General features: G+C 39.2%; 1 protein-coding gene across 1 annotated transcript in view; it reads right to left on the bottom strand.

Moving 5' to 3' along the window:
• Nucleotides 1-20254, bottom strand: part of LOC128665837 (rab9 effector protein with kelch motifs) — a 61519-nt gene that overhangs the window by 32337 nt on the left and 8928 nt on the right. Inside the window, exons 2-8 of the mRNA XM_053720064.1 lie at nt 19888-20073; nt 19426-19516; nt 16783-16930; nt 16087-16209; nt 15593-15780; nt 14600-14796; nt 1964-2055 (exon numbers count right to left, since the gene is read on the bottom strand). Coding sequence (XP_053576039.1) covers nt 1964-2055; nt 14600-14796; nt 15593-15780; nt 16087-16209; nt 16783-16930; nt 19426-19516; nt 19888-20073 — 1025 coding nt within the window. The remainder of the gene's footprint in view (nt 1-1963; nt 2056-14599; nt 14797-15592; nt 15781-16086; nt 16210-16782; nt 16931-19425; nt 19517-19887; nt 20074-20254) is intronic.

The following is a 20254-nucleotide window of genomic DNA, read 5'->3' as shown; positions in this document are numbered from 1 at the left end:
AAGAGAATGACTGGAGTGGGCGGAGCCTAGGAGGGACTATATGGCCAGCTTTGCTGGGACTCTGCCATTTCCTGTTGGGGAAGAGAATATCCCACAAGGATGACGCCGTGGACCGGACACACCAATGTTGGAGAAAGTTACGTTTTAATAACCAGTTCTTGACACAATCCGGTTTTCAATGCATACCGTTACTATATAGTGTTTTGTGAGTGCTGGGTACTGTCAAACTTCTCTCTCTTTTTTGTACCTATATATCTATCAGACAGTCAGCACCCCCCTTCTCCTACACTTCACCAGTGATACTAACTGGTATATAATATAATGAATACTAAATAGATTATATATCTACTATTATTTCAGCATACTATATTATGAAGGGGTTGATATTTGCTTAAACTAACACCGTTGCCACTATTTCCCTTATTGCAGCCTAACCTGCAAACCGTTCCCCCCAACTGAAGTTTTCTTGTACTCCTCAGTCCTGTGTGGGAACAGCAGTGGATTTTAGTTACAACATGCTAAAATCATCTTCCTCCCTGCAGAAATCGTCATCTCCTTTCTGCTAGAGAGTAAATAGTAAACACCGGTAACATTTAAAATAAAATCTTGCTTGTTGAAAATAAAAACTACAATTTTTTTTACCATTCACTTTACCCTACCGATTGCTTAGAGCCGGCAAAGAGAATGACTGGGGGGTGGAGCTGGAGGGGGAGCTATATGGACAGCTCTGCTGTGTGCTGTCTTTGCCACTTCCTGTTGGGAAGGAGAATATCCCACAAGTAAAGGATGAATCCGTGGACTCGATACATCTTACAAGAGAAAGAACGTTTAGTTAACGTTCATGGTTATAAAGTTTGTAGTTGACTTGTCAGTCAGAGCTAGAAGTTATATTTGTACCATTTTATATCTTCAGTAATAGGAACTATACATATATTGCGGGCTAACTATCTTGTGCCTAGGTCTTTGTTGTAAAGGAACTTGCTGTAATCGTATAGTTAATGCTAACACCAGGATAAAAAATATTGAATTATAAATATTAATTTCAATAATATTAATAGCATAATTTACAGTATGGGTACAGAACTTAATTTGTCACACTGATATCCCAAGTTAGTGCAGTTGTTAGGCCACTGTCAAAGCCACCAGCATATAAGCAAACTGAAAACAGAGTTGCATTATTTTCGTTAAAGTCCCCCCCCCCCCATCAGTTATTCCATTCATTTTGGTCCATGTTGCAATAGAAAACTTCTCAGGCTATATACCCTTTTTAAATGTCTATTAATGGAAAGAGAGTGCTGCTATGTGTCACTTTAATATTATAAAGGGATATGAAATCCCATTTTTTTTCTTTGGTGACAGACAGAGCATAAAATTAAAAAAAATAATTAAATTCACTTCTATTAAAAATGTACTTAATTGTTTTGGAATCCTTTATTGAAGAAGCAGCAATGCATTACTGGGAGCTAGCTGAACACAATGGTAAGTCAACGGCTAGAGGCGTATATTTGCAGCCACCAATCAGCAGCTAGCTCCTAAGCCTACCTAGGTATGCTTTTAAATAGAGGATACCAAGAGAAGCAAATTAGATAATAGAAGAAAATTGGAAAATTTTTAATTTAAGCTACCTCTATCAGTTTCATGTGTATGTTGCTTGGGCATATCATAGCCAGTGCCTCACCCGCCTCTGACCTCACATCACTGACATGATATACTCTACTGCTGGTTCTATGTGCAGCAGCTGTTTTGGAACGTTGGTGCACAAGGCATGCCCAACATATGAATGTATGCCCCTGAAGCATTGATAGCTTTTACTGGAAGCATTTTGTGCCAATAAAAGTATATTGTAAAAATTATTTTATTCAACATTTAAATTCTCGCATGCACTTTTTAACTTGTAAGCATCCACTGCTTCAAAATGTATCATTAACCATTATTACTAAAAGTGCAGTTAAATATCACTCACCCAGATCCAGAACATAGAGATCGTTGAAGCAGACCGGTGTATCCCATCCACCAAATATATACAGCTTATTATGCAGCAGGCAGGCCGAATGACTTTGGGAAGGAAAGAGAAATATTTTAGGGACACGTTCAACAAAACACAGGTTTAGGATTAAAACAGTGGACCTATTAAAAAGGGACAGTCTACTCCAAAATTGTTTTTGTTTAAAAAGATAATCCCTTTACTACCCATTCCCCAGTTTTGCATAACCAACACAATTATAATAAGCCTCTGATAACCTTTTATCTAAGCCTCTTCAGACAGCCCCCTCATCTCAGGGCTACTTATTAACTATTGACTTGCATTTTAGCCAATTAGTGCAGTGTCAAGCTCAACTCCATGGGCGTGAGCACACGGTTATATATATGGCCCACATGAACTAGCAATCTCCTGTTGTGAAAAGCTAATAAAAAACCATGTGATAAGAGGCAGCCTGCAGGGTCGTAGAAACAGGCAGACATTTAGAATGGGTAGTAAAGGCATTATCTTTTTAAATAACAATTTTGGTTTTGACTTTCCCTTTAAATACAAAAATCAGATCAATGGTGACAACTCTAACGTTGTTTACCAAAACACCTGGCTCCTAATTTTTTTGGGTTCTTCTCTATAGATATATATACAAAAACCGCTGTCTGGTTCCAAAATTTTAAACAGATTTTTCAAATCACTTCACTAAAGTGAAATCATCATTAAATCCATAATATATTAATGTGTTATTGCCGATACATAGCATGGCTTAAAAATAATTGCCAAAGAAATAAAGAATGACGGTTGCCACTTTGTTCCATACGTTTGCTACCAGTGCCCTAAATTAAAAAGTGACAACAAATACTAAATAGAGCTCTTTCAGAGACGAAAAGTTTAACAAGTCAAAAAATCTTGTGTATAAAAAAAAAAGGGGGGGGGGGGTAAAAGTTTATTGATTTTTTTCTGTGTACAAGTTGGCCTTAGATATAAAAGTGTAAAATATAATGCTCTGTGAGAGCATGTGTTTAACCTCTGCAAAGGGTTAAACAGTCAGCTCTAGATTAGCAATACACTACTGGGAGCTAGCTGAGCGCATCTGGTGAGCCAATGACGAGATGTGTGTTGTCGCCAATCGTCAGCTAGCTCCCAGTGGCATGGAAGTGAATTTAAAAGCGTCTTAAAATGATATGCTCTCTGAATCATGCAAGTTTCATTTTTATTTTCCTACTATTACTTAGCACTGTTAAAAACAAAGTCTATAATAAATTAGAAGCCTTTAAAAAGGGAAAAGGGATATTGTACACTTGATTTTTTTTCTTTGCATAAATGTTTTGTAGATGATGCATTTATATAGCCCATATGGGAGTGTTTATGTAGCAATGTAGAGTTTTGCTTTTTTTTTTTTTTTAATAACATTGTGCTGATTTTCAGACTCCTAACCAAGCCCCAAAGTGTCAGATGTATACTGAAGTCTACAGACTCTTGCTGGCTCCTGTTTATGTTATTGGTCTTATATGCAGGGAAGGGGGTATATGCACCCAGTTACTTTCAGTGGGTGTCCCAGCCTAATCTCATCAACAGTGCTAAACTGGGAGCTTCTAAGTAAGTTTTTAAAAGGTTTTATACTGGATTTTTAGATCAATATCTGTGCATATTCTTCATTATAGCAGTGTCTGTTACATGCAGTTACATGAAAATTGGTGTGCACTGTCCCTTTTAGCAGTAAAACTCTGCTGATAAAGCAACCCCTATTCTTTATAATTAAGGATTCAGAAACCAAATCAAGTGGTTTTAAGTATTGGGGAAGAGATGGACCCTCTGGCAAGAGATTGAGAACTTGAAGAAGCAACAAACAATTCCAGCCTGCTAAAGATAGAGAAGGTCTGAAATTGAGATTTTTGTGGGCCAGGCAGGGGACAGCAGAACCAACTTCTACTCATCTCACTTAACGTAAGAAAGCAGAACAACCAGACAGAAGAGGTAAACACCAATGGCTCACAAATTCTGGGAGTCAAGGAATTGGGACTATTATTTTCCTGTTGTACTGTATATATATATATCCCTATATAAAATAACTACTTGGTTCCCAAGTGTCTCTTTGAAACTAAGTAGTCAACCAGAATACAAACAAATTTCTATTGTAGAATTGCGATGATTTAAGGTCTTCTGCTCCACGATACTATAAAAGTCTATCTTTAAAACATTTAAGTTTCTCAAGACTGGGTTATGCCATCCTTTTTTGGAACAATAAAACTGGTTTAACCAAGAAATGTTTACCTTGCTCATGAAGACTGTTACTAAAAGGTCTTGAAAAACAGCTGATAAAGCTCTCACATTTCCTGGATACTATAGAACCTAAGAGAAAGAATCTGAGGAGACATTTTAATAATCTATATATAATAAAGCTGAGGAACGGTTTTATTTACCCATAGGCCTGAGAGACCTGAAACCCTAATACATTTAAATAGAATAAACCTGGCTCCTTGAGAAAGGGATATTACTGGACAAGATTGGACATAAGACCTCCCTGGACTCAAGTCGTTCTTATAAAATAGACGTTCAACACTCATGAGAAAGAAAAACTCATCTCCGGTTTATATGGCCTGTAATTGGAGGCTACCCACATATGCTGTTCATCTCAACCACTATTACATTACCAGTTTGGAAATGACCTTTGTTGATAGTTTGAACACTAGACATGCACATTTTTTTAACATAGTATTAAATTGATTCATTTTGTTAAATAATGGATAAATTATTCCTTTTTTAAACCAAATAATGAAAAATGCAGAACTATTAAACACACAGCTATATGAAATCAGCATTACAATAAGAAAATGCTCCAGCTCCACAAATGTCCCTTTAAAGCCACCCCAGAAACCAGTACACAACTTCGCAAAAGCAGAATATAAATTCTGCAAAAACCTGGAAGGATAACAAAGGCTTGACCAATAACCCAAGGGTTTTGGTGAGGCCCCTTAGTTCCAGTGAAGGGACATCTTAAAAGGACCATTAAAAGCAGTAGAATTGCATCATCTTCAAGTGCATAATAAAAGGACAACACAATAGCACCTACTTAGAATTTCAAATAAGAATTTTCTGACAACTTTCAAAATTAACTTCATTTTGCCAGCCCCCTGTATCATGTGACAGCCAATCAGAGGCTCATATACACTGATCTCTTGCACATGCTCAGCATGGTCATATAAACAGACTGAACAATTTGTTAATGGAAGTAAATTGGAAAGTTTCTTTAAGGGTCATTAAACCCTGCATCAATTCCCACAAACACACTTCAAAATCTTGAGAAAAGCCTTCCCAGAAGATGTGTGGCTGTTATATTTAGCCGAAAAGAGGGGGGGGGGGGTTAACTCAATATACTGCTCATGGTTTTGAAATGGGATGTCTAACAGGTTCATATAGGTGTGATGGTCAGGTACCCATATACTTTTGCCCAAATAGTGCACAAACCGAAGAAAAGTGGTACAGGCTAGAAATGAGCTGGACTAAAGGACACTTAAAAATTGGATCAATGAACAAGTGAATCTTTCACCCAACAAGCAATTGCTTCCATAAGACCAAAATCATCAAACCTAGAACAAACGTGTACCCATGAGGACAATGCCGCAGTTTAGATTTCCCTAGAAGATCATTCACAGGAACAATCTTATGTCTGGTCATCACATATGGTAACAAGTACAGCTGCCACCTACACAAACTAGTTATGGGGCTTATGCCTTTGTCTACATCTAGCAAGCTTGCTCCTGCCATTACTATACTTTCATCCTGTTGTATCTTTAGGTCTATATTCTGATATCTGTGAATCGTTTGCCTCCTGTCCCTAATCATGTGCACGCCTGTTAACACAATCTTTTGTTCCATGTCAACCATCGGTTATCTGTAAGCAATGAGGTGGCAATAAGTTTATGGGGTTTTCAAAGAAAGAAAATAAAAACCTTTGATTGCTAAACACATTAAAACACTCCTTGTTGCTTCAGTGGAGGGGAAGACTAATAAATAAAAAAATAAAAAAAAAGAAAATTTATGATTACCTGATAAATTTATTTCTTTTACGATATGACGAGTCCATGGATTTCATCCTTACTTATGGGATATCGCCTCCTGGTCAGCAGGAGGAGGCAAAGAGCACCACAACAGAGCTGTATATATATAGCCTCCTCCCTTCCCTCCCACTCCAGTCATTCGACCGAAGTTAGGAAGAGAAAGGAAAAGCCAAGGTGCAGAGGTGACTGAAGTTTAACAAAAGAAAGACCTGTCTTAGAAAATGACAGGGTGGGCCGTGGACTCGTCATATTGTAAAATAAATAAATCAGGCAAGTATAAATTTCCTTTTACAAGATATTGGTATTCATCACTATAATCCGTTACAAATGTAACTTTGGACGACACCTGTGCAGATGATGACCTAACCTTCTCCGGTTCTCCTAACAAGTGCCTCCTATCAATCTTATCCACCTGCGATTGGGCCCTGTCAATGACATGTCTAGGGTAACCTCTATGGTATAGACGGTCCCTCATTGCCCTGCTCTGTATAAGCAATTTCATCAGAGCAATTCCTCTTCACCCCGATTAGCTGCCCCTTTGCAACTGCAAAGTGGACATGCCTCGGGTGGCAACTTCACGCATGTAGAAGGGTATTTTTAGCTATGGGTTTTCTGTACAGATCAATGGAAATATGTCCATTGGCATTTCCCGTCAGTGTGATGTCAAGAAAATTCACAGATCGCAACTGACTTTCAAATGTAAACTTAAGACCAACACTGTTGGTATTAAGTTGCTGTACAAACCCTTCAACCTCACACTGAGACCCTTGCCAAATGAAAAGCAGATCATCAATGTAGCGCCTATATAGCACCACATTGGCCTTGTAGGTATTTTTATCTCCATAGATGTGGGACCGCTCCCACCAACCCATATACAGGTTGGCAAATGACGGGGCAAATTTTGCCCCCATAGCGGTCCCACATCTCTGGAGAAAAAACCTGCCTTCAAACCGGAAATAGTTATGGGTCAACAGGAATCTCGTGGCTCTGAGTACAAAGCTGATAAATGTACTCTTATAAGCAGAACATTCCTCCAGAAAAAATGCAATTGCACTTAAAGGGACATTATGCACTCAAAAAAATATTGGCTAATTAAATAAAGCATTAAAAGAAAATAAAGTTTTAAATTAACATGTATTATCAATTTTACTGCTTAAGGTCCTAAAAATGATGTTAAAGTTTAAAGTCCTCTGACTTCATGAGAATACGTTTGTAGTACCCAGTAGCTGCAGAACAAGGCTTTTTTCCCACAGTCCCTAACTTGTGTTTAGAAAGCCCTCCTGCTGGAGCGGTCTCTGTAATGTGCTTTGTGTGCAGTAATATGTTGAACGGCAGAAACGATGTAGATATACACAGAAGCTGAAGAATTCCACTTCCCTTTCCCCCTCCGGTTACCACAGATCTCCTCTAGTCTCTGCACACCCTTATAAATGCCGTGGTAACCGAGAGGGGGGAGGGAAGTGGAATTCCTGCAGCATTAGAACGGACAGAAGGGAAAATATGCTGCTGAGTTTAGTAGCTTCTGTGTATATCTGCATCTGCTGATTTCACACAGTCCGTTCTAACGCTGCAGGAAATCCACTTCCCTCCCCCCTCCCGGTTACCACGGCATTTATAAGGGTGTGCAGAGACTGGAGGAGATCTGTGGTAACCGGAGGGGGAAAGGGAAGTGGAATTCTTCAGCTTCTGTGTATATCTACATCGTTTCTGCCGTTCAACATATTACTGCACTACAAAGAACATTACAGAGACCACTCCAGCAGGAGGGCTTTCTAAACACAAGTTAGGGAGTGTGGAAAAAAGCCTTGTTCTGTAGCTACTGGGTACTACGAACGTATTCTCATGAAGTCAGAGGACTTTAAACTTTAACATCATTTTTAGGACCTTAAGCAGCAAAATTGATAATACATGTTAATTTAAAACTTTATTTTCTTTTAATACTTTATTTAATTAGCCCATATTTTTTTGAGTGCATAATGGCCCTTTAAGCCTTCCTCGTGGGGTATAGAGGAATAGAGAGCCACGACATCCACTGTTAACCAAGAGTAACTGTCATAATTCTATTGAGTACCCTCCAAGGTACCTATAACATCCTTAGTATCCCTGGTATAACTATGCAGGGACACAACAAAAGGGTGCAAAATAGCGTCCACCCACTCAGAGAGATGTTCAGAGAGTGACCCTATACCGCTCACTATGGGTCGTCCCTGAACATTCGAGGGATTTGTGGACTTTGGGGAGATGGTGGAAAATAGGCACCACAGGGCTGCAGACTAAAAGATAGTCATAAGTAGCCCTGTCAAAGTGCCCATCCTCCAAACCATCATCCAAGAGAGATCTCAATTCCCTTAAATACATCTTTGTAGAATCATTGTCAAGATGTGTATACTGGACTGGGCAGTGTCCTCAAGTTGGCGATAAGCCTCACCAACATATGCCACACGGTCCATAATGACCACAGAACCACCCTTGTCAGATGAACGTACAACAATCTCTGTCATGTCCTGGAGTTCCTTCAGAGCCTTTCTTTCTCGTGTAGACAAATTCTGTTTACCAGATTTCCCCCCAGATTACCAATTTCATCAGAGCAATTCCTCTTCACCCCGATTAGCTGCCCCTTTGCAACTGCAAAGTGGACATGCCTCGGGTGGCAACTTCACGCATGTAGAAGGGTATTTTTAGCTATGGGTTTTCTGTACAGATCAATGGAAATATGTCCATTGGCATTTCCCGTCAGTGTGATGTCAAGAAAAATCACAGATCGCAACTGACTTTCAAATGTAAACTTAAGACCAACACTGTTGGTATTAAGTTGCTGTACAAACCCTTCAACCTCACACTGAGACCCTTGCCAAATGAAAAGCAGATCATCAATGTAGCGCCTATATAGCACCACATTGGCCTTGTAGGTATTTTTATCTCCATAGATGTGGGACCGCTCCCACCAACCCATATACAGGTTGGCAAATGACGGGGCAAATTTTGCCCCCATAGCGGTCCCACATCTCTGGAGAAAAAACCTGCCTTCAAACCGGAAATAGTTATGGGTCAACAGGAATCTCGTGGCTCTGAGTACAAAGCTGATAAATGTACTCTTATAAGCAGAACATTCCTCCAGAAAAAATGCAATTGCACTTAAAGGGACATTATGCACTCAAAAAAATATTGGCTAATTAAATAAAGCATTAAAAGAAAATAAAGTTTTAAATTAACATGTATTATCAATTTTACTGCTTAAGGTCCTAAAAATGATGTTAAAGTTTAAAGTCCTCTGACTTCATGAGAATACGTTTGTAGTACCCAGTAGCTGCAGAACAAGGCTTTTTTCCCACAGTCCCTAACTTGTGTTTAGAAAGCCCTCCTGCTGGAGCGGTCTCTGTAATGTGCTTTGTGTGCAGTAATATGTTGAACGGCAGAAACGATGTAGATATACACAGAAGCTGAAGAATTCCACTTCCCTTTCCCCCTCCGGTTACCACAGATCTCCTCTAGTCTCTGCACACCCTTATAAATGCCGTGGTAACCGAGAGGGGGGAGGGAAGTGGAATTCCTGCAGCATTAGAACGGACAGAAGGGAAAATATGCTGCTGAGTTTAGTAGCTTCTGTGTATATCTGCATCTGCTGATTTCACACAGTCCGTTCTAACGCTGCAGGAAATCCACTTCCCTCCCCCCTCCCGGTTACCACGGCATTTATAAGGGTGTGCAGAGACTGGAGATCTGTGGTAACCGGAGGGGGAAAGGGAAGTGGAATTCTTCAGCTTCTGTGTATATCTACATCGTTTCTGCCGTTCAACATATTACTGCACTACAAAGAACATTACAGAGACCACTCCAGCAGGAGGGCTTTCTAAACACAAGTTAGGGAGTGTGGAAAAAAGCCTTGTTCTGTAGCTACTGGGTACTACGAACGTATTCTCATGAAGTCAGAGGACTTTAAACTTTAACATCATTTTTAGGACCTTAAGCAGCAAAATTGATAATACATGTTAATTTAAAACTTTATTTTCTTTTAATACTTTATTTAATTAGCCCATATTTTTTTGAGTGCATAATGGCCCTTTAAGCCTTCCTCGTGGGGTATAGAGGAATAGAGAGCCACGACATCCACTGTTAACCAAGAGTAACTGTCATAATTCTATTGAGTACCCTCCAAGGTACCTATAACATCCTTAGTATCCCTGGTATAACTATGCAGGGACACAACAAAAGGGTGCAAAATAGCGTCCACCCACTCAGAGAGATGTTCAGAGAGTGACCCTATACCGCTCACTATGGGTCGTCCCTGAACATTCGAGGGATTTGTGGACTTTGGGGAGATGGTGGAAAATAGGCACCACAGGGCTGCAGACTAAAAGATAGTCATAAGTAGCCCTGTCAAAGTGCCCATCCTCCAAACCATCATCCAAGAGAGATCTCAATTCCCTTAAATACATCTTTGTAGAATCATTGTCAAGATGTGTATACTGGACTGGGCAGTGTCCTCAAGTTGGCGATAAGCCTCACCAACATATGCCACACGGTCCATAATGACCACAGAACCACCCTTGTCAGATGAACGTACAACAATCTCTGTCATGTCCTGGAGTTCCTTCAGAGCCTTTCTTTCTCGTGTAGACAAATTCTGTTTACCAGATTTCCCCCCATGTTCAGAGAGTTTGGTCAGGTTATCCTCTACCCGCTTATAAAAAGTTTCGAGGATATGACCCCGACTCTGTATTGGATAAAATATGACTTTACCACTTCAGGGATACTAACTAGATGGATGGTTTAGTTGGTCTTAGAACCATGTTCCATTTGGGAATTTGGTATGGTGCACGTAGTCTACATTAATATGATCACTTGGCTTTATTGCTGTTAACCAAGAATGATTTCTATATTTGTGACATAACATTTATTATTCTTCTAACTTTTTGTTGAATGTAGTTATATTTATTTAATCCTCTGATTCATACCATTTTTTAACATGGTGTGTATTGTCACAAATTGTAGAGAAATCCTTCTTGATATTGAATCGAGTGCCAGCAAGTTTGCTGCCATTTGAGACATATATATATATTTGAATTAGACAGCAAACAGGCGGTCTGTTTTTGTTGACACTGTATACTTTTGTATCGGCATCAGTTTGCAATATTTTTGCACCGTTTGCATTAGTGTGTATATTTCTCTCCTTCATAGGGTATTTGCAATACATACTGTGACAAGTTTTATGATAAACATCATGAGCAAATTGATTGTTTGAACTATTTTTCATATATATATATTGGATATACTGTATCATGTATGTATTTATATTTATTTTTATGTTTATACAAGTGTATTATGTTACATAACACTAATACTATTTCTATTGGATTCTCTATATCCCATCTTAATACTTAGAATTGTCGAATGAGATTGATTCTGCATTAAGGGTTAATCCTAAAGGTGGTGGCTAGGCTTCACAGGCATTGGTTGTATTGATTGACCTATTACTTTCTTGTTTTGCTTTTAAAAGGGCACCACAGGTATACTGAATTAGCTATGATTACGGCTGTATAGCCGAAACATGTTAGCTTTTAGTTTGCCTGTGTTGCCTTGCTAACCTGTATATGGGCCCTCCTGGAACCTTTTAATCGTTGGTGAATAAAAAAAATAGTTTTTAACCTGCCCTGGATTGTCCGCTTTCTTCATTTGTTCTACATTGCCTGAAAATCCAGGGGCAGAATGGGAGCATGGTGACTTTCTCACATATTTAGAAGCAGTAACAGGTTGGGCGTATATCACGGCTGATTGTGGTTGGCGTCGGGGCTGCCTGGACACGCCCCTTCTCTCCCTCCTCTCTCCCTCCCACTTCAACCGGTGAGTGGAGCACATGACGTGTGCATACAGCGGATACCTGAGCAAGCTCTTAGAGGTATGAGGAAGTGACCCCGCGGTGTGTGCACTTTATTGCTTAAAGCTGTATGTCACAGGAACCATGATATTTGATGACATTTGATTGTTTGGGAGAGACTGCCAATCTATAAATCCTTTTTGGGACACTGCTATCTGTGGATATCATTGGGTAGATTTGTTTGTTTATATCTACCATTACACAACAGTTCCGTACCCTTCGGCTCAGTAAAAACTCTTACACTGGACTTTATATAGAATAGATATAGAATATATATATATATATATATATATATATATATATATATATATATATATTTATTAGATAGATATAAGATAGATAGATATAAGATAGATAGATAGATAGATATAAGATAGATAGATAGATATAAGATAGATAGATAGATAGATATAAGATAGATAGATAGATAGATATAAGATAGATAGATAGATAGATAGATATAAGATAGATAGATATAAGATAGATAGATAGATATAAGATATAAGATAGATATAAGATAGATAGATAGATATAAGATAGATAGATAGATATAAGATAGATAGATAGATAGATAGATAGATATAAGATAGATAGATAGATAGATAGATATAAGATAGATAGATAGATATAAGATAGATAGATAGATATAAGATAGATAGATAGATATAAGATAGATAGATATAAGATAGATAGATAGATATAAGATAGATAGATAGATATAAGATAGATATAAGATAGATAGATAAATAAATGTATCAGGTAAGAATACATTTCCTTTTCGTTTACAAGATACGAGTCCACGGATTGCATCCTTACTTGTGGGATACAATACCAAAGCTATAGTACACGGATGAAAAGGGAGGTACAAGACAGGGCACCTAAAAACGGAAGGCACCACTGCTTCTCCCAAAAACAGCCTCGGACGAGGCAAAAGTATCAAATTTGAAAAATTTGGAAAAAGTGTGAAGAGACGACCAAGTTGCAGCTTTGCAAATCTGTTCAACAGAAGCATCATTTTTTAATGCCCATGAGGAAGCCACAGCCCTAGTGGAATGAGCCGTAATTCGTTCAGGAGGCTGCTGTCCAGCAGTCTCATATGCAAAACGGATGATACTCTTCAGCCAAAAAGAGAGAGAAGTAGCCGTAGCTTTCTGACCCCTACGCTTCCCAGAAAACACAACGAACAGGGAAGATGATTGACGAAAATCCTTAGTAGCCTGCAAGTAAAACTTCAAGGAACGGACCACGTCTAAATTATGTAACAGACGTTCCTTCTTAGAAGAAGGATTAGGACACAAGGAAGGAACAACAATCTACTGATTAATATTCTTGTATGAAACGACTTTAGGCAAAAAACCCAGTTTAGTGCGTAATACCACCTTATCCGAATGAAAAATAAGATAAGGAGAATCATATTACAATGCCGAAAACTCAGATACTCTCCGAGCAGAAGAAATAGCAACCAAAATAAAACCTTCCAAGATAATAACTTAAAATCTATGGAATGCCTAGGTTCAAATGGAACCCCTTGAAGAACTCTAAGAACTAAATTTAAACTCCAAGGAGGAGCAATTGGACTAAATACAGGCCTGATTCTAGTCAGAGCCAGACAAAAAAAAAAAAAAAATTGTACATCTTTAACATCTGCCAGATGCTTGTGTAAAAAAATAGAGAAAACAGAAAACTGTCCCCTTTAAGGAACTTGCTGACAACCCCGTCTCCAATCCGTCTTGGAGAAAATACAGAATCCTAGGAATCCTAACCCTACTGCATGAGTAGCCCTCGGATTCACACCAATATAAATATTAACGCCCTATATTATGGCAAATTTTCCTAGTAACAGACTTACGTGCCTGAATTAAAGTATCCATAACCGAAACAGAAAAAAACCTTGCTGAGATAAAATTAAGCGTTCAATCTCCAAGCAGTCAGCTGCAGAGAACTAGATTCGGATGATGGAAGGATCCCTGTAATGAGAAGGTCCTACCTCAATGGAAGTTTCCAAGGTGGCAGGGATGACATGTCCACCAGATCGGAATACCAGATCCTGCGAGGCCACGCAGGAGCGATGAGGAACACTGATGCTGTCTCCTGTTTGACTCGAGCAATCACCTTGGGAAGAAGAGCAAACTGAGGGAAGACATAAGCTAGGCTGAAAAACCACAGCACTGCCAAGGCATATCAGCTCAGCCTGGGGATCCCTGGACCTAGACCCGTATCTCGGAAGTTTGGCATTCTGACGAGATGCCATGAGATCCAACTCCGGCCTGCCCCATCTTAGAATCGGGGTGGAAAATACATCCGGATGGAGATCCCACACTCCCGGAAGAAATTCACTAACACAGGCAAAGAGAATGAATGGATTGGGAGGGAAGGGAGGAGCTATATATACAGATCTGCTGTGGTGCTCTTTGCCTCCTCCTGCTGAGCAGGAAAGCGTAATCCCACAAATAAGGATGAAATCCGTGGACTCATCGTATCTTGTAAAAGAAACAAGTGCACCAAACAAGCTGTTAATTTATACAGAAAGTTTTCCCACTTAGCTATGTTTATATATTGCAAATCTACAGAAATCTTATAACAAAGTTTTATGAATTTTTTCCCCACGAAAATTTTGCCTAAAATCTTATAATCATCTAATAGTAAAAGTACGAGTTGGCAGATGAGTGCAGCGAGTCGGTCATCACTTACCCTGAACGAGCACGTGGTCTCTGTCCTAGGATGATGGGCTGATACCATATCTCATGTTGTGGATCAAAGATGTAGAGGGAGTCACTGCAGCCATCTGGTATTGGATGGGGACGTGGGAAAACTCCTCCAAAAACAAAAAGCTCACCCAGAAATAAAGAGCAGCTGTGATAAGAGAGAGGAGGGACCTTACCCCGAGCCTGGGTAACAAAAGAAAGAGAACAAGAACAATAGGAGTAACACTAAACCAACAGATAAGGCAAAAGGTAAGAAAGAAGAAAAGCTTAGTCTAAGAACAACATGTAGCTGTCAATATTTAAACAGCTAATGAAACTTTAAAAAAAAAATACAAAGTGTAAAGTTTTAGTGTCTATAAAACAATGAGAGCTGCCATGTTGTAACTTAGGTTACCTTCTCTGCTGTGACCAATTAGGGACAGTTATAAATAGGTCACTAGAGTGTGCAGCCAATGACTGTGAGGAATATTAGTGTCCTGCACTTCCATTTCTAACAGGAACTGAAAAGCTCAATTTCAGAATGGAATTACAGAAAAAGGGGACAAAAATAACTTAAGTATAATGCAGAGGTTTTTTTTCTATTTATACAGTTTATTATTTTATATTACCATCTCAAAGTGTTTAATGTCCCGTTGAGCTAGAAGCCAACTGTGACCAAAATCAGGAACTCATATGGCCTTAGTATAAACAACCTTTACTTGGGCAGCGTCTTCCGAATGTGCACCAATCAAACTTAACAGCAGAACCTGCACCTAAAATGACTTTATTCCCATAAGCCCAGCACAGATGCACACTGCAGGGCTCCAAAAAAAGAATTAAATTGCATCATAGAGGAACAGCCAATAGCCTAGAGTCCCAAGACAATCTCATGCTACCTAAACATGAGGTAACATCAGGTAAGTTTACCCATCCACTAAAAAAAAAAAAACTGAGCTCAAACAAGATTTATAAAATAATAAAAATAAAAAAATATAAACACCTCAATGTTTCTCCACCTCCAGGTCTCAGTATCCAAGATGTGAACATCGTTAAACCATTTCCGGTTCTTTGATCCTCCAAAGACATAAATTCGGTGGCTAGAAGGGTCAAAAACTGCAGTGTGGCCAGTACGACTTTCTGGAGAAGAACGGTCAGATAAAGTATCTACTGGTGCCCATTTGTGGCTTTCTAAAGAGGGGGGGAAAAACAAACAATAAAACACAGAGCTCATCACTTGAAGGGTCTTAAAAACCCAACATTTTTATTTTAGGATTCAGAAAGATCAGGCGATTTTAAACAACTTTACCTCTATTGTCAAATTTACTTCATTCTATTTCTATCCTTTGTTGAATGAGCCGCAATGCACTACAGGAAGTAAATTGGAAAGTTGTTTAAAATCGCATGCTCTGCCTGAATGGTGAAATAAAACTTTCGGGTTTCATGTCCCTTTAAAGCAGATATAAAGGTGTAAATTGAAATGGTGTTTTTCTTCACCTGTGTTTAGATTCCACATTGCATCTTTACAGAACTGCATCCCTGTTCCCTGCCCACCAATGAGGATCACCGTCTGGTAATCAATAGGACAAAGCGTGTGGCCCCAGCGTCCTGTGGGCGTGTCTACAACACAAAGCACAGAAAAAGTATTGATAAACATAGTAATTTCTATAGACAACAGGTTCTACTTGAATTTAATTCCACACGTTTCTCACCCATGCGTACAAAACAGGATGCAGCAAAAAAGAGGTAGATGAGAAATGTCAGAAGTGAGACATCCCCCCTCTTTTCATTGTTGCTTAGTCAATGGTTTTACAGTATTTAATAAACTGCATTCAAGGAAATGGCTAAACTGTCACAGCATCTTTAACCTTTTAACGTCGTTCTATTCCGCCCTAACCACGCCGGGCTTTAGTGCCGTTAGGACGGAATAGAACGTCCGAGCTGTTTGGCTGTCCTGAAGCCAACGGCACTTCCTGGATGGGACCGTGATCTGGAGGGTGTGCCTAGCTTCATAGGGACGCGCCCCTGACCCGATACCATCATTGAAATCTCGCAATCACGTGCACGATCGCGGGATTTCAATTTATCTAATCGGAACATAGTTGAAATCTTCTCAAATCTATGAAGGAAAGAATAGAAAAGGAAATATATTTTTCTTAATGCCCCGAGCAAGGAAATGTACCCACAGCTCACCAGCAGTTATCCCTTTAATAATATTGCTCTTCTGTACTGCTTGATGTCCTTTCCCAGAGCCTTTGTTAGGGCAAATATTTTCCTCCTCCTTTCCCTTGATCCTTTTTCTCTTCCCACGTTCCTGCTTTGCCCCAAGGGACTGAATAACCTAAATTGAAAGGATTAAGAGGATATTAACTATAGAAGTGGATATTGTGTAAGTAAACAATATGCATTAAAAAGGTAAATAAACTTTTAGGTGCATAAGTTTTTAATTTCACAGCTATAAAAAGACCGTTGTCTTCAAATTGTTATTGTTTAAAACGATAATCCCTTTATTACCCATTCCCCAGTTTTGCATACCCAACGGTTATATTAATACACTTTTTACCTCTTTTATTACCTTGTATCTAAGCCTCTTCTGACCCCCTGATCACATGACTATCAATTAGTGCTGTGCTGACTCTAACTCCACATGCATGAGCACAATGTTATCTATATGGCCCATGGGAACTAGCACTCTCCTGTTCTAAAAAGCCAATAAAAAGCATGCGATTAAGAGGCTGTCTGTAGTGGCTTAGTAACATGCAGAAATTTAGAGATTTAAATGTCAAAGCTTAATAAAGTGTCAAAACAGGTTGAGATATGTGCATATCCTAAAAGGGCTAATTAATTAAAATAGTTTACATTTAAAAAAAAAAAAACTTTAAAATTGCTGGCAAGTATTTTAAAATAATTTTCAAAAATAAGCAAAATGAATTACATAGCTAAGCTGCCTGGAGCAGCCAACTCCACCCCCCTTTTCAGTGTTTAGGCACAGGCATTGTATTTCAGAGTTCAAAGATTATAGGCATGCTCCATCAGATAATCCCTATGCACTTTAGCATTCTACCAAAACAACAATAGATATAGATACAATTCAGAAACTATAAAGGGTTAATGGCGAGGCACTGCAGTATAAATTTGCAGGTAAAGTAATTAAAGTACATATTATATTTTGTCTTTATCCCAACTTGTTTTATATCCCTTTAATATAACAATGTTGGTTGTGCAAAGCTGGGGAATGGGTAGTAAAGGCAATATCTATATTTTTAAACAATAACAATTTAAGCGTTGACTGTCCCTTTAGTACACTTTTTTACCTCTGTGGTGACCTTGTATCCAAGCCTCTGCAGACAACCCCCTTATTTCAGTTCTTTTGACAGAGTTGTCATTTTAGCCAATCATTGCTGGCTCCTAGGTAACTCCATGGCAGTGAGCACAAGGTTATCTATATGGCACACAAAACTAGCGCTGTCTAGCTGTGAAAAACTGTCAAAATGCACTGAGATAAGAGGCGGCCTTCAATGCCTTAAAAATTAGCACGAGCCTACCAAGGTTTAGTTTTCAATAAAGAATACCAAGAGAACAAAGCAAATTTGAGGATAAAAGTAAATTGGAAAGCGGTTTAACCCCGTAATGACCATAGACGTACCTTGAACGTTGCTAGTCTTTCAATGGGAGTGCTGTTTTAAATAAAACAGTCTTGCCGCCAGCGGGATGAATAGCGCGTTCTTGCCACCATTATAAGCGTACAATCCCTTAGGTTAAAATTGTATGCGCCATCTGAATCATGGAAAGTTTCATTTTGACTAGACTGAAATCATGAAACTTTTTTTTTTACAATGTTTACTATCCCTTTAAAGCATTATCACAAGGCAGGGTTCTCCCCAGGACCTTTTTATTGGGTGCAGTACACGGCCGATTATAGGAATAGAAAGGTCAAAATTGAAATGTGCAATTTAATTTAAAATAGAAGTAATTGCAAAAATGCTTCCATTAACAAAAATGCTTCTAGTAAAAGTTAGCGGTTTTCTGCAGAATACGGGTGATGACCCATACACAAGCGTTCAAACACCACTTCAGAGCTGGCGGTGGTGTGTATCACTTCCGTGAATGCATAATTTGCATCATACAAGCCACCGCTGATCCTCTGAGAAGGTGTGGTGTTTATCCGCCAGAGCATATGCCGCAGGAAAAAAAACTAAACTTTTACTAGAAGCATTTTTGCTAATGAAAGTATACTGCCGATATTAAACTTTTTCAATTCTTATTACACAAATTATCATTATGTTTCTACAATGAATTTGTGCTTTGGACAGCAGAAAATGTTATAATTTTATAAATTATTATTACACCGCCCCTACCACATTGGCAACATTTTCTGTGCAGAACACTGCAAGGTTTATTACACAAAGTAAAGACAGAAATGGCAACTGGCAGAGCACACTGCAGACGTCACCCTATCATATACCTGTCCCTAACTGGTTTCTGCAGAGATAATGGCTAGCCTTATTTATTCCAGTAACAAGCCCAGATTGGGTCCTCTAAATAAGGCAGTTTGGTTACTGAAAAACAGTTGAAGCAAGTAAGTCAATCTATTCCAAACATTTTCAAACTCACTCAGTATGTTCGTATGTTGCTAAAATGCAGAATAAAGTAATTTCTAGGTGTTAACTGTCTCTTTAATTGCAAACATATGCGCTAAATGCATTGTTCCCTAAGCCCTACTTTTATGTGTCCCTTTAACTACACCATGATTTTAGTCAATACTGCAAACCCCCCCCCCCCCACCCATTGCCAAATGCGTTAATAAATAATGCATTGCAATACCGGCCTGCTCACCTGCCCATGTACCACCATGGAAACACTCAAATTTTCTGACTCCATCGCCCAAGACAAGACATCCTTAGTGCCCGGCTCCCACAGGAAGCATCTATTAAACAAACAGTAAAAATGGGAAACAGTTGTGATACAGCTGCGCACGCGCAATATAAAACAAATGTTAACCCTTTCCCACCGTTAGGACGTTCCATACCGTCCTAACTGACCTGGGTTTTAGCGCAGTTAGGTCGACATGGAACGTCCTAGCCGTTTGGCTGTACTGAAGCCATAGCCGCTTATTAAATGGGATTGCGGGCTTGAGGGCGTGTCTAGCGTCCTAGACACTCCCCCCCCGAACCAATCCCATCACTGAAATCACGCAATCGCATGAACAAACATGTGATCTCAATGTTTACTATTTGTAGAAGTCCCGGCCGGAAAGGGTTAAACTGCACATGCACCGTCAGTACTAAACATCCTCACCTGGACTTGTGCGTAAGTGTCCCCAGCTTGTGTTCTTTACTCGTGCCGTTTTCTAGTTTCACCTCCACTTTTGCATCTGTAGATAATCCAGACCAGTCCCCTAAACTAAAGATTACTAGCTGGGCTGGGAGGGAGGCCGGTAGTAGGGCGGAGTAGAAAGGCCGGTTCTGCGAGCGAGTCGGCAACCTTTGTACACAAACAGGGTTACACAGATGTTATACCTGGCACGAGTGTGAGTCATCTATACAGGAGCTTAGTAACATAACACAGATATTTAGGTTTAAAAAACAAAATGTTATAATCCACAACAAACCAAAGCATTACTAATTTGTTAAAGGGGCATAAGGTTCCATTTGAAACTGCTCTA

This window comes from Bombina bombina, chromosome 7, assembly GCF_027579735.1.
Source record: "Bombina bombina isolate aBomBom1 chromosome 7, aBomBom1.pri, whole genome shotgun sequence".
NCBI lineage: Eukaryota > Metazoa > Chordata > Amphibia > Anura > Bombinatoridae > Bombina > Bombina bombina.
This window is presented reverse-complemented; position numbering and strand designations above follow the sequence as displayed.